The 15,369-nt window shown below is 48.4% G+C and overlaps 1 protein-coding gene across 2 annotated transcripts in view; it reads left to right on the plus strand.

The window, feature by feature from the left end:
* Positions 1–15,188, plus strand: part of NECTIN2 (nectin cell adhesion molecule 2) — an 82,037-nt gene extending 66,849 nt beyond the window's left edge. Inside the window, exons 6-9 of one of the 2 annotated variants that reach the window (XM_054999509.1) lie at positions 8,567–8,711; positions 10,523–10,586; positions 12,417–12,524; positions 13,626–15,188. In XM_054999509.1, the coding sequence (XP_054855484.1) occupies positions 8,567–8,711; positions 10,523–10,586; positions 12,417–12,524; positions 13,626–13,829 (521 nt within the window). In that variant the 3' untranslated portion in view covers positions 13,830–15,188. The remainder of the gene's footprint in view (positions 1–8,566; positions 8,712–10,522; positions 10,587–12,416; positions 12,525–13,625) is intronic. The other variant, XM_054999511.1, reaches the window with a different exon arrangement.
* Positions 15,189–15,369: the final 181 nt, after the last annotated feature.

Raw genomic sequence — 15,369 nt, forward strand, 5'->3', positions numbered from 1 at the left:
GGAGCTGATCAATCAGTTTGCTAGGCAACAGGGGATGGACTTTCTGCAGACCTTTGGCTGACCCGGAAGTGACAATTTGCTAACCTGGAAGTGATGTTTTCATGAACTAAACAAACCAGTTCGCAAACCAGGGCAGATTCATGCAAGTTCATGGTTTGTGAAATGTGACGAACCACACGGTTCGGTTTTTTTCTGGTTTATGCCCATCTCTACTTGGCGGAACATCTCTGTCTTGCAGGACCAGTGGAAAGATAGTAAATCCTGCCGGGCCCTAGTTTCTGTGGACAGAGTTCCACCAGGTGGTGTCAGGACCGAGAGGGCCCTAGCCCTGGTCGAGACCAGGTGAGCATCCTTGGGGCCAGGGATCACCAACAGTTGTTACCAGCTGATCCAAGTACCCTCTAGGGAACATAGTCAGTTGTAATTCCGGGAGATCTCCAGGCCCGATCTGGAGGTTGGCAGCCCTAATCTCAGTACCCAGGCAGGTTTCTATGGGTGACCTTTTTGGGACCCAGATTGTTTAATAGCGGAGAGGTGGGGCCAAAATGTGATCTTTTGGGAATAGGATGTCTCTGTTTACATACCCCAATATTTCCCTGACGGAAGAAATACTTTTGAGCGTGTGTAGAGTGCCTTCCCTTTGCCAAAGAGGAGGTAACTGCAGCTAACCTCGTTCCTGAAACTGGGGCTTGGCCACTTATTTTTCTCTTTCTTGCAAGACCCTTACAATAACAATCACGCCGTCCTTTGTTTTTGAACAGTTTTGTGTGAACGTTATTGTTAAACAAGTAGAATCCCTTCTTCCCTTCTGGGATGACCTCAGTCCACCACGGGGTATTCTCCTCTGTTTAAAGTGAGTGTAAAGAAAACACATCAACAAAAACAACTCGTACTGCATGAGCCCTTTATAAAGTGCTCAAAGGACATCTACAAAGCTGTCCAACTTTTTTTTCCCTAGCTAGGTAAAAGTACAGAAAATTGAGTTAAAAATTAACTGCTTAAGCAGTGGTGTAAGGACCTCCTCTGGATCTGGACTTCAGGGCCTTCGCTGCGTTCCTTCCCTGTTGCTCCCACATCTGTTCTTCCCGGGTGCATCAAGGATCCCCCCCCCAAATTTCCTTTGCCTTTCATAGCCATACCAGAATGGGAAACCCAACAGGTGCCTTTGTTCTGTCCTGCACCTACGTGCCAAAAAATGCCTTGCCCGCTGAATTTCTGCTCCGTGCACACCTGCCCAAAATGCAAGTGGCCCAGTAAAGAGAGGAGAAACCACAGAGTTGCCCCCTCCCCCCAGATACAGGGTGGGGCTTTCCCTGCCTGCACATTCATAAGTCCTGTCTTAATGAGCCTGCACTGTGTTCAAAGACAATTATAGATTTGAGCCTGAGATTCCTGGAATGGCAGAGGGGTAATGGCTGGGGGCAGGAGGGGTTCATTCGGGTGTGGGTGGGTGCTGGGCACCGGGCTATGGTGACAAGGAGAGAGAAACTGGACTTTGTTTCGGGTGGGAAGAGAGATAAGATAAAAGCTTTTTGTCCGGTAGAGGCTGTTCCGAGGTGTGGGCTGGTGCTATGCGTAGGGGGAGGGCAAGAGCTGTAACTCTGAATGCCTGTATTGTCATCTCTCTGGAATCTCAACTTCCCTTGTTCCTACGGGGAAAATGGTCTCTGACTCGCGTTTCCCTTTTCTCAAATCTGAAAGGGGAAGTTTCACTCTCGTCGATTCTGTCTCACCACCGCCACTGTTCTGTGACAACAGCGTGGTTTCAAAAACCTTGAATAATTTTCGGGCTGCGGTTCTGCTGCCACATCACAAGCGAACTCCTAGAGAGTCCCCACGCCTCTTCCTCTTGCGTCATGCACTGTGCCTGTTTTTCACCTGTTGCTGATAAGGCAATTTATCCTTTCCCAGCCGTACCTGTTTGGCTCGTATGGCTGGGGCCTGCTTTTGTACTTGCCGTCCTCGGTGCAGGGCTTCCTCTGAACCCCTGAACCGTGGATCAGTCCTGGAAGCGGACCTGTTTTTTAAGGCCCAACCCTGCAACGTGGGAAGCAGCAGCAGAAGGGGAGTAAATGAGCATGTGCAGAGTACCTCTGAACACCGAGAAAACCACACCCGTATGGTAGGGTTGCCAGCTCCAGGTTGGGAAATTCCTGGAGATTTGGGAGGCAGAGCCTGGAGAGGTTGAGCTTTGGGGAGAGAAGGGACCTTAGAAGGATATAATCTCATCGAGCCCACCCTCTAAAACAGCCATTTTCTCCAGGGGAACTGAACTCGCTTCTGGCATAGGTTGATGCAGTGAAACAGATAGAATCATACGAGGACAAATTTGGGTTTAAATCCCTGCTGAGCCTTGGTTTGCTCTCGTTTCACATCCCTGTGTGAGAATTTTTTTAAAAATCTGTTGCCTGCATGCTAGTCAATTTGGAGGCAGGATGCTGTACCAAGAGAATTCATTTTAGTACGAGCAGCTTTACCTCCCTGTGGCTTGGCAATGGCCTCTTTTAAATGTTATGAAGTGTGTGGTGGGGGTGGGGGAGATATTTGAAATTGTGGGGATATTTCTAGCTGAGCTGGAGTCCCTAAAACATGGTGAGTTCACAGCAACAATCTGAAAAGGGGGACATTTAAAATGTGCAGACGGCAAGGTGAACCAAAACAGTCATGGGGCTTATTGTTCATGTGGCGTCTCGTGGAAATGGGGCTGCTACACATGCAAAGCAGTAACATGGCACTCCTAGCCAGGAGAAAAGAGCAAGAGTCCAGCAGCACCTATAAGAGTAACAAAATTTGTGGCAGGGTAGGAGCTTTCGTGAGTTACAGCTTACTTCTTCAGATATCTAAAGAAGTGATCTGTGGCTCACGAAAGCTCATCCCCTACCACAAATTTTGTTAGTCTTATAGGGGCTGCTGGACTTTTGCTCTTTTCTCCTGTTACAAACAGACTAACACGGCTACCCATCTTGATCCATCTCTGGACATGTTGTCGCTCTTGCATCACTCGCAGTCCGGTTTGAAACAAGCCACAAGGTGTAACCCCGATCAGCTAACGTCTGCCAGGCCCCCTAAAAACCGAAACGCACCACCTGTGTACAAACGGATTTCTAGAAAAGTCTGAAAACGGGCCTCTTTTGCAGCAAATAGTCAAAATGGATGGGTATGATCTTTGCCTGCGAGCGGAAGTTAAGTCGGCCTTCCGGCAGAGAGATGGCTCGATCACGGGTGTGGCAGAATATTGCGGCAGGGGAGTTCCAGTGCCTCTTTGAGCTTGGATTTGGGGAAGGAAATATTCCGTTTGCAGAATGCATTGAGTGGTGCAGGGAGCACAGCCGGCCTTGCTTTGCATCCAGAGTGATCACGTGCAAAAGGGGAAGTCGGTCGGTGCCTTTGCTTGTAGAGGAGGGAACTTCCGCAAACACAGCATAGGGTGACATCAGGGATTTGGCCCGAAGTTCTTCCCTCCTTTACATCTGGCCAGCCTGGCCTTCGTCATTGGCCAGGCTGCTTATTCCACAAGGAAGTAAGCTACCTGACCTTCGTCCCAGAGCCTTTCCCTGCTCCAGAAGGTTCTTGGCTCTGTTTTCTGAGCTGCAAAGGGCTTTATGTGCTGAAGTAGTCACCAGCCATCCACTCTGTTGACTTGGCCGAGACTCTGAGTCACTGCTGATGGGTTACCAGCATTTCCCCCGACACATATCCCACAGGGGAATGCAGATTGAGGCAAACATCATTCCCGTTTACTGCACTGGGGGCGGAGGGGGGGGCTGTATCATGGGAATGGCACACTGGGGTGCCCCAAGGAAGCTCCCCTGTTGCAGCCAAGCTCCGCTTGTTTTTAATGCTGCCCAGAATGGCTCTCAGTGGTTGCACTGGAGTGGATCCAGCCACACCGTTCCTACAACGGAACGGTATTTTCGTTTGCGGAAGTAGAGTGGCGATTTCCACGCATTTCCCCATGGAAGCAGTGTTTTGGGGAACTGGGTGGGCTGCAGCAGGAGGCAGGAGAATCCCACCCCACAAAATCCATGGGTGATGGGATGCTGCTGTTGTGCTGAGAGGCAGGGCATGTTCAAGAGCCCATATTCTTGCCCCTCGCTCTCATCTCACATGTCAACGCAAGCCATAATACCATGTAGTAACTAACTGGACAGGACATATAATTATGTGGGCTCTGTGGTTTGTTGATCTGCCAACACCTGGCATGGGGTGAGGCAGGGCAAAGCGGCCTCCAATTTGGCCGGCTCCTGCCAAGGTTGTTCCCCTCCAAGTATCTTGCTTTGGAACCCTGGGATATGCTCTGAGATGTGGTGGAACCTGGCAAAGTGGTTGAGTGCACGCTCTGCGAGCGGAAGGGTCCAGGTTGGGTCCTGGCATTTCTAGGAAAAGATCTTGGATAGCAGATATTAGGAAGAAAAAAAACTTTCTCAGCCCTGAGATCATAGACAGCTGCTTATCAATCAGGGTCGGTAATATTGACCAGTGATTGGACTTGGTACAAGGCAGGTTGTTAAGTTCAGGGGCGAGTTCCCATCTGTGCAAAGTGACCCCAGCTATGCAATTTGCTTCCCAGCACGGTTAGAATCATAGAGTTGGAAGGGACCTCTAGGGTCATCTAGTCCAACCCCCTGCACAATGCAGGAAATTCACAACTACCTCCCCTCAACAAACACACCCAGTGACCCTTACTCCATGCCCAATGATGTCAAAACACCCTAGCCAAACTGGCCTGGGGAAAATTGCTACCTGACCCCAAGGTAGCCCGTGATCCAGATCATCGGAGGGCTCCAAGCTTTGATTTTTCTTGATGCTGCCACACTGAAAACTAGATTTGTGTGTGTGTCCATGAAGATTTCTATCTTGGGGGGCAGTGGCCATGTGTGCCCACGATCACACATAGTGGGTTTTGCCTGTTTCTGTGATGTACGGCTCTATACACCGTATGTATGTCATTTTCTCCTGCAGTTATCTGCATTTCTAAGCTGGAAAGTCTAATCCTTTAATTCTCCCTAGTAAGAAAAAAAGAGAATGTTTCATTCTTTCTGTATCTTCCAACTGTTTTTTCTCCTCTTCTCCTCTCTCTCTCCCTCCCCCACCGCCCCATTTTCTTTCCTTTCTGCAGAAGATACAGCAACCCGAACCAGACTGTGAATTCTCTCTTTTTTTGTGTGTGTGTGTGTACTGTTCCGTGGTCACAGGGGCTCTTTCTCCCGCTGTATTTGGTATTCCTAGCTGCACCAGGTTTCTTGGCAGGAGACTTGGTATTTTGGAAGGATTCTTTTTGAAATCTTCTCTGTAACCTAAAAATAATAATTTTGAACGGCTGCAAAAGAGGCCGCAAGCTGTGTGGGGCTCCCGACTTGCCTATGCATAATGTATGGGGCTGTGTGTAATTATGGGTTGTCCCAGGAGAGCTGGGGAAGGGGATCAGTTGGGGGATGAATACACCAAACTGGCAGTGAAAAGATGGCATGGAGAAGCCTGCTCTTCACTTCTCAGACTCTGGCCGAACTCTTCTTTCAAGCAGATGGGCCTTCTTAGAAAGGACGGCTCCTTCATCGCAGTCACTTTGTGTCAAGATTTGGGTTTTCTGGCGAGGAGCAATAATAACAAACAGTGCTTATGTGGTCTTTGTGTTGCCAACTTTTTTATCGCCCCATGCTCCTGTGCTTCTCACAGCCACTTAATGTGCAAGCATCAACAGGCGCTGGCACCAATCTCTGCTCCGGTGAAATAATTCCTGGCATGGTAACCCCTGCAGATTAACAGAGCCAGGCTGGGTTTGCTTCACTGATCAGTTGGCAACCTGAATTGTGCTTTCCGTACTGTTCAGCTGCTCACAACTGCCCTGTAAGGAAGGCCATTATTATCCATCTGTCACAGATGAGGGGGGGTTTGGCCGTTTGTACACGTCTTACTGGCCACAGAAAATCGTGCAAAACTCCCGGAACGACGGCGTCTTCCTGGCGCAATCTCCCATCATGACTCCGGTTCATAGCGCGACGACATCAGAAATGACGAGAAATCACGCCAGGAAGACGCTGTTGTTCTGGGAGTTTTGCGCGATTTTCCGCGGCTGGTAAGACGTGTGAAAACAGCCTTTAACTTGCCTGAAGGCATTCAGCCAGTATGTGGTGGAAGATGCTGATTATAATTACTTAGTGACAGAGGAAGGATTCTCTTTAGACTCTGTGTTTGGTTAATCCAGAAATTATAACTCACACGCCTAGTGCTATACGAACAGTGACTAATATGCAGGGCTTTTTTTCAGGGGGAATGTGGGGGAACGGAGTTCCGGAACCTGTTGAAAATGGTCACATGGCTGGTGGCCCCGCCCCCTGATCAGGGGGCGGGGCCACCAGCCATGTGACCATTTTCTCTGCAGGCAACCCACTGAGTTCCACCACCTCTTTTCCCAGAAAAAAAGCCCTGCTAATATGTATTAAACTAGTAGATCACGTCCCCCTGGACGTGGAATCTGAGAACTCCTTACGTGGACCTCTTCTGCCCCACTCGAGCATGCTGCCGCCATTAGATGTGACGCTCTTCAAACACTGAGAAAGGGTGACAGGCAGAAATCCACTCGTAGAGCCGCATAAGCTCCATGCTGAAAAATGAAAGCCTGTGCCAAGAAAAGCCGCATGCAGCCACCTGTATAAATTATGCAAACCGAGCTCATTTGCCTATGTATTTCTGCACTTTGCATAATTTATTCTTCTCTTGATAATCGTGTTGGCAGAGCAAAGAACCACGCAGGGCATCTTGCTTCTTCACGATTGGAAATCTGGCTCGGGATCCCACGTGGCTCAGCAGCCGTTGGTTGTACACTTCCGCACCTTAGGAACTAGAAACTTGATTTAAAATGGAACAAGATCAACGAAAGCAGACATTCTCAGGGTGATTAATCCAGGGCTCGTCTCGGCTATTGCAAAGTATAAGCTGTGAAATGCAGGAGGCATATTTCTCCCTTCCCTGAATCACTGAGATCCATGAATCTTAGTGACTAGGGATCCTAGGAATTTCAACCCCTCTGCCATCACATCTGTCGCATCACTATTCTTCCCAGAACTGAGTATGATCCCAGGAATTCCAGCCCTAGTAAGTGGCAGCGGGGCTTCTTTTCCACCACCCCATACATACTTTCCCATCTACTAAGATTTTCTAACGGGTATGTGTGTACGTGGGAGAGAACAGAAGTAGGGCTGCCAGAGGGCTCCTTTCCGTTTCTTGGGTGAATCAAAAGCCCATTGCTGCACCCAACATCGCCTCCGAACAAGCGGCCCAAGTTGCAAATCTTTGTTGCAGGATTAAAACGCCATCTAGTGACGGGAGAGGGAAGAAGGGCGGAAAAACCACATTAAAGGGGACACCATCCATACCCAGCCCCTTTCCGATCACGCTCTGGTTTCGACTCACCACTTTGAGCTGGATCCACGGGGTCTGTTCTGCTTCTGCCAACAGAACTCAGCCTCTCGTCTGAGGGGGAAAGGCTCCTTGCGCTGGGGGAAGAGGTCACAGTTTTGCAAAACAGAGATGCAGGATCCATTCCAGTGTCTGTATTCTGCCTAGTGCAGGCTGCAGAGTTGTTTATTTCCTTATGTCATTTATAGTCCATCTTTCTCACTGAGACTCAAGGTGGATTACATAGTGTGAGATTAGTACAATCAGTATCAAGGACCTTTCCATACAGTAGCAAGGACATTTCCATACAGGGTCCAAGACTTCCATAAACAATGCCGTGGGGTAAATAAATACAAGTAGGGCTTTTTTTCAGCAGGAACGTGGTGGAACGGACTTCCGGCACCTCTTGAAAATGGTCACATGGCTCGTGGCCCCGCCCCCTGATCTCCAGACAGAGGGGAGTTGAGATTGACCTCCGCGCCGCTCAGTGGTGCGGAGGGCAATCTAAACTCCCCTCTGTCTGGAGATCAGGGGGCAGGGCCACCGGCCATGTGACCATTTTCTCTGAGGACAACCCACTGAGCTCCACTGTTTTCCCAGAAAAAAAGCCCTGAATACAAGTTTACAAAGACTTAGCAATTGCAAGGATCCAATACAGAGAAGCTGAAACAGAGCATAATCAATTCTAGGACTGACATTAGACAAGATGAAGCATCTTGTATACAGGAGTACATATTTAAAACAACAGATAATATGGAAGGCAGCAAAGCGGTGAAGTCTGCGGTCCCTAACTCATTAGCGAAGCATCTGAGACTCCCTCCCTACAATACAGCCCTCCTATCTGAGTGAAAAGCTTTTTTGAATAATTCGGTTTTGCATCATTTGCGGAAAGCCAGGCGAGTGGTGGCTTTTCACGTTACAGAATTTGGATCGCCCATGAGCAGAGTAGGAATTAACCATATAGTATGTTCACCACTGGTCCAGCTCTTGACATTATGCTGGGGGTAATAGATAGCAGGGACCCGCCCCCTCTAGCTGGTGGATGCTCTGCTCGAAAACATATTTCATACTATTATACCAGCCCTCCTCTTTTGATTCTGTTTCCTGCAATGATACAGGGGCCTTTGGCTTATAGAGCGATGCTCTTGTGTTGTTTTTCTTTGCCCAGATAAGCCCAACACGGAAGGGGCGGGCACCACAGGGGGCATCATCGGAGGCCTAATTGCGGCTATTGTGGCGCTGGCAGTGGTGGCCACCGGCATACTGATCTGCCGGCAGCAGCGAAACAACCGGAGGGAAGAGGAAGAGGAAGAGTAAGTCGCCAGCGTTGCACAGGAGAGGCAGTTGGGAGGCGGGCAGGTTTCTGTATGATTGCAGCAGGTGCAAGGTTAAACGTGTGCATCTACTTCTGTCGCCCTGTTCACATGTTACAGTAAACACAAGTATGAGCTAGATGTATGTGCATTTGGCTGTTGTGAGAAAGAGGCAACACGTGTTCACTTTACAAATAAAATAATAATAAGAACAACATTCGATTTATATACCGCCCTTCAGGACGATTTAACACCCACTCAGCTTACAACATATGTCATTTTTATCCCCACAACATAATTATCCCCTGAGAGAGCTCTGAGAGAGCTGTGACTGACCCAAAGTCACCCAGCTGTCTTCAAGCGGAGGAGTGGGGAATCAAACCCGGCTCTCCAGATTAGAGTCCCGCACTCTTAAACACTACATCAAACTGGCTAATGGGGGTCGCACAAACTACACCAAACCTGCATGAAGGTGGGGGTTATTTTTTAAAAAAAATTAAATAAATTTATTCAAATAAACAAAACCAACTACCCATACCATAATACAGTTCTAAGAAGTCTAAGAGTGTGTGTGTGAGTATTAGATAGATAGATAGATAGATAGATAGATAGATAGATAGATAGATAGATAGATAGATAGATAGATAGATAGATAGATAGATAGATAGATAGATAGATAGATAGATAGATAGATAGATAGATAGATAGATAGATTAAAAATATAAAATTACAACACTAGAAAATACAGTATATTAGACTAGCATTTTTCCACTGAAGACTGTAATGTTTACATAAAATCTTACTGCTGTATCCACTTTTGAAGGTAAAATAAAGTAACCCTTTCCGTCTGCCTACTTTGCATTTTATTACCCTATAACGTATTTACATACGACTTTCCAACATAGTTATCGTCAAACGATAACAAATTCATAAATATAGATATAGCTTTTCTGAGTTCAAAAAGATTTTACCTTGCTGTTCCAAATAATCCAAGATAGGGTGCTAGATAGTTTTGAAATCACGATTATAGATTCCTAAAAGTCTATGGTTTAAAGAATCAGTTATCTTCGCCATCGCATAATGTCCCCATATATTTTTATGCCAATGTGGGGGCTTGATCACATATTCAGTTGTACCTGTGTTGAATGTAATGTGAGGATTACTTAACACACATATTTGTTGTTTTCCGTTGCCTCAGAAGGTCGGACTAGAACCGACGAGTTGAAATTGGCCCTAGTTTTCGGCTAAACATTAGGAAGAACTTCCTGACGTTAGAGCAGTTCCTCAGTGGAACAGGCTTCCTCGGGAGGTGGTGGGCTCTGGAGATTTTTGAGCAGAGGCTAGATGGCCATCTGACAGCAATGCTGATTCTGTGAACCTAGGCAGATCATGAGGGGGAGGGCAGGAAGGGTTACATCAGCGCTTAGTTCTCGCGGCCCCTTCTTACATGCCCAGGGTAAGGCCGATCACCACTTTGGGGTCAAGTAGCAATTTTCCTCAGGCCAGTTTGGCCAGGGATCCTTTTGCCATCTTCTGGGCCTGGAGCAGAGGTCACTGGACGTGTGGGGGGAAGGGGAGGTAGTTGTGAATTTCCTGCCTTGTGCAGGGGGTTGGACTAGATGACCCCAAAGGTCCCTTCCAAGTCTATGATTCTATATAAAGAAAAAATCAAGTGTACATTGTACACGGAGTGTGCGTGCATTCACTGTAACTTGTGAACAAGGCTCATTGCTTCTAGTGGGGGAAAGCAGCTCAGGGATCCAGAGGCAATTTTGTACTCTGATTATTTTCCTTTCCTCTTTTCCACGCAGTCTGGAAGGGCCCCCAGCCTACAAACCCCCTCCGCCCAGCCAGATGACTGAGGAAAGGGAGCCGGTAAGTATCCATCCTGTTCTGTTCGTAAGTAGCTCGGAAGGGTCAGATTGAGTGTCTATCCCATCATGGATTTATCATTCATTTAATGTGTGTCAGAGTATGAAAGGAGAGAGCCCTGAGATGGTAGAATTGATTGCACTGTCACTATGGGAGGTCGATTTTCAACCCTGCATAAAAATCTCCATGCAAGAAGAAAGCTAGTGCTGCAGGAGAAAAGATTTTCCCCCTTTTTTCAGCCAGAACACAATGGAACAGAGTTCCGGCACCTCTTAAAAATGGTCACATGGCCGGTGGCCCCGCCCCCTGATCTCCAGACAGAGAGGAGTTTAGATCACCCTCCGCACTGCCGGAACGGCACGGAGGGCGATCTAAACTCCCCTCTGTCTGGAGATCAGGGGGCGGGGCTACTGGCCATGTGACCATTTTTGCTGAGAGCAATTTAAACTTTAAAAAACTCCCCCCTTGTTCCATCTGACCGAAAGTGATGTCATTGCATGGTCCTGGAAGTGTGCACGCACTTTGCTCGTGCGCATGTGGTACCAGGGGCACCACCTGCTGCCAGGAGTTGCCTCCTGTGCTGGCAGCCCACTGAGTTTCACCACCTCTTTTCCCAGAAAAAAAGCCCTGGCCAGGGCTGCATGAAATTTGCGCTGAGGACAAAAATCTTGTGTGTGGGTAAGAGACACGTTCTATAATCCGTATGAACTGTGCAGATGGTTATCATGGTTTCTCTTACTTGCACAAACTATGATGCTGTGCCAATGCTAGGCTTGGGGAAGCTTGGCATAAAGCGCACACAGTCTTCTCATCAGCCCTCCCCTCATTGCTCCGTCCACCTGGTCCAGTCCCCACCCTACCCCTAAGGGAGAGAGGAGTTAAGCTAATTGGCAGTGACTTCTGCTGCTTTCGGTTGGGGAGGTCAAGCAACTGGTAATGACCAGGCAGAGGAACAGAAGGGCTGGGGGCTCCATGCTGAAGTACAGGCCGTGGTGACCTGCTAATGGGGGTCGCACACACACAGATTTTTGGTTTGGGGTAATGAAACCGAGTCTCCAACCTCTGGAAATCTTGATTCAGCCATTCCACTGGCTTCTGAGATTGTAGCAGGAGCTATCAAGCCTGCCTTAGGGATCATAAGGGCTAGAAACTTGTTCTTTAAAATAAAAACACATTTGAAAAAAAATACAGGCTGCTAAATTCTCCTCTCAGTTCCAAATTCTGCTCCTGGTATTAATTTCCACACCAGTGTAGTGCAATGCGGAACTGCAGTAAACATATGCCCCTGTTTATGGCCCGCTAAGAATAAAATCCTCAGACAGATACTTTACAGGGAGTGCAAAGTCTGTTGCGGCATTTTGGGACGAGAGAGCCGGGGCGTCTGCCCGGCAGTGTCTTCTCCTTCCTGCAGCCAACGAGGAGGAGGCCGCCTATGTGTGAAAGGCTATTCAGAAAGGCATGATGGGGGGAGGCCAGTTTTTGTCCAACAAGCTCATACTCGTGAATCAGTATCCCGAGCGGTATTCCTCCTCAGGGAGTAAGGTTGCCAGCTCCAGGTTGGGAAATTCCTGGAGATTTGGGGGGTGGAGCTTGGAGTGGGTGGGGTTTTGGAGGGAAAGGGTTCAACAGAGTATAATGCCATAGAGTCCACCCTCTATAGCAGCCATTTTCTCCAGGGGAACTGATCTCTTGTCAGTTGTGATTCTGGGAGATCTTCAGCCACCACCTGGAGGCTGGCAACCCATCAGGGAGGCAGGGTGTTTCTTTGTCCTGGTTTTTCCCAGTTCAGTTAGCCCCACCCACCGTCCTCACCACTTCTCTGATTTATTCCAGGTTCCCACCCCCCCTGAGGCTGACAGCATCCCACTCAAAACTCCCTATTTTGAATCCAGTGCCACAGATGATCTCTTTGGAGGGGTTATCACCGCCACCAGAACGGAGGTGAGGGGAAGCTGCCGATTGTGAGGGAAGCTCAGATACCGGGCGCGTGGGGTGTGGGGGAGAAGCGACCGACACTTCTCGAATGGGGTCAGTGGTCAAAAAGTGTCTTTGGATTTGCTAGGTTGTCCTCTGTGTTGACCCCAGTAAAAAGCCAGAGGTGGGTCAATTCTTGAAAACACGCACAAGCTGCGCTCACGGAAGTGCAAATGACAGGATTTGAAAAGTGCAAATTTCAAAATTCCCAGGTTTTGGCTTTCATGAAAGAAAGAAAGAAAGAAAGAAAGAAAGAAAGAAAGAAAGAAAGAAAGAAAGAAAGAAAGAAAGAAAGAAAGAAAGAAAGAAAGAAAGAAAGAAAGAAAGAAAGAAAGAAAGAAAGAAAAGTTAAGTTTCTGGCCCTTATGACTGCGACGATTGCTGATTCACTCGCTGCCTGCTGAGGTTTCAGAAGCTAGAAAGAGATGGATCGTGCTTTGTAGGGGGTTACGGGAGACAGTGTCAGGGCTCTTTCTAGCTCCTTGCTTTGCACTTCCTTGCAGAACAGAGGTGGAATGAACACACAAGGCAATGAAGGACTCTGTGCCATGTTAGCCCTTAATGTTTGATACAGCCTTTGGATTAGACTGGCCGATAAGGATCCTGCCCTCCAGGTCTTACTAGTCAACCGTCTACGCTTCAGCCTTTAGCTTCTAGCTTTGCAGTCTTCAAAATTCAGCTCCAGCTGCTAACCTCAGGAAGGAACCCCAGGTCTCCTGGCTCTGCACTAGGGCTGCCAACCTCCAGGTGTGTCCTGGAGATCTCCTAGCATTACAACTATAGTCTAGAGACTACACAGAGCAGTCCCCTTGGAGAAAATGGCTGTGTTGGAGGGTAGACTCTATGACATCACATCCCTGCTGAGCTCTAACTGTTCCCTAATTTCACCGTCACCAGGCTCCACCCCCAAATCTCCAGGAATTTTCCAACCTGGAGTTGGTAACTCCTGTCCACAAGCCCAAATTTGGACATTTGTAGAGGCCAAAAGAGAGAAGGGCCAGGAAGAACGGGTACCAAGAGATGGAACAGGAGGTCAATGCTTTCCCCATCCTTTTATCCCCTCCACAGGACGCCCCTCGATACCACGAGCTGCCGACCATGGAGGAGCGAGAAGCCGTCAGCAACGCCGCCCCCAGCCCGGAGGATGGATATCTGGATCAGGTCAACCCCATCTACGACGCGCTCGCCTTCGCTGCCACCGAGGAAGAGGCCGCCTCGGCAGCCCTGGCAACTGACAAGGCGTTTATTATGTCCAGAGCAATGTACGTGTGAGCCTGGACGCCGCGCTCAGAGGGACGTATGCTGCTGCCGGTGGACACTCCTGCGTCTGTCTCAGAGAGATGCTGCTGCTGTTTTAACACCACAACCGAGTGAGGTGCCTTGCTCGGTATCCTTGCAGTCTTGGGTTTCACGCGTGCCTTAGATGGACATAAACTGACCTTGTTTGAAACAGCTCCTCTTAACTCTCTCTCCTCCTTCCCCAGCCAGGCCAGAACTAGGGGCCCTCTTCCCTTTCCCGAAGCATGCCCCCCAAAGTTTGGATTGCACATTCTGGATCTTTCGAATTGCACGTAGTGTCCACGGCAGCTTCCGTTTCCTATCTCTCCTAAGTCCCGTAGGTTGTCCTTCCTACGGGGGCGGATTACGGCATTGTTTTCTCCCTGACAACTAGCTACCTGTCTGCAAAGAGTTTTTCAGGTGGGCGGGTAGTCGTTTCTGAGGGTGGAGTTGCATACTGCATCTCTGCTCACCTGTTCTCCCACTTCCCTTACACACCCAGCATTTCAGCTAGCAGACACCTGAACAGTATTCAGCTTAATATTCCCCCCCAGTGGCATGCAGGCATCCAGACGAAAACCACATTGTGTAGATGAACCCTCGGGGTTGCTTCGGATTGAGTCCTATGTTTCAGAAGGGGGGGGGCGGTCATTAGGGGTGGGTAAGTTGCCAAAACACGCCCACCCCCAATTTCCTTGTAGTTCTGGCTAGGGTTGCCAACTCCTTGGGAAATTCCTGGAGAGTTGAAGTTGATGCCTGGCAAAAAGAGGAAGCTGAACAGGAATGTTATGTTACTCTAGGAGTTCTATTCCTCCTGGGCTTTTGGTGATACCATAGAGTCCATTCTCCAAACCTGCCATTTCCTCTAGGGGACCTGATCTCTGTAGTCTGGAGAATCAAGTGTAATTCTGGGAGAACTCCAGGCCTTCATTGGATGTTGGTAACCCTAGTTCTGGCCCAGGCTCCGGTTATATAACTTGAATTTTAAATCTGTACCCCAGAGCTTCGCCACCAGCCAGTTGTGGTCTGGGTCTCTGGGTTTCTGATCCGAAAATGTGAATGTGTGTTAAAACACTTGTTACGAAATGACGTACTCTAAAGCAAATCACGCGTCATGATGATTTTTACTAGCTGCTCTCATTTCAGCCAATCCTACTAACTTCCTGAATTTCAGGGTCTGGGAGAGGGACTGATTGACACACTCACAAACCCACAGTGCCTTTTCCTCACTGCCTGCCCATGTCATTGACTGTCACTGCTAAGTGGATGGGTTTCAATGGGGACACAGTGGGTAGTTTTTTTAAAAAAAGCATTTTTATTGATGTTTCTTACAAATAAATGTTTTTAAAGCCAGTGTTGCCTGCTTCTTGGTTGGTGGGTGAGGTTGGCTGTACAGCTATTGTACCACATTTCTAGGGATGATTCAGAGCTCGGGGAAACTTTGCTCTTTCCACCAAGATTTGGACAGAAAATGGTTGCTTGTTCTTACAGTGTGGTGGACGGCAATTTTTTTAGAAGCCTCTTCTTTAGGCTT

Source organism: Eublepharis macularius, chromosome 15 (assembly GCF_028583425.1).
Source record: "Eublepharis macularius isolate TG4126 chromosome 15, MPM_Emac_v1.0, whole genome shotgun sequence".
In the NCBI taxonomy this organism is placed as follows: Eukaryota; Metazoa; Chordata; class Lepidosauria; order Squamata; family Eublepharidae; genus Eublepharis; species Eublepharis macularius.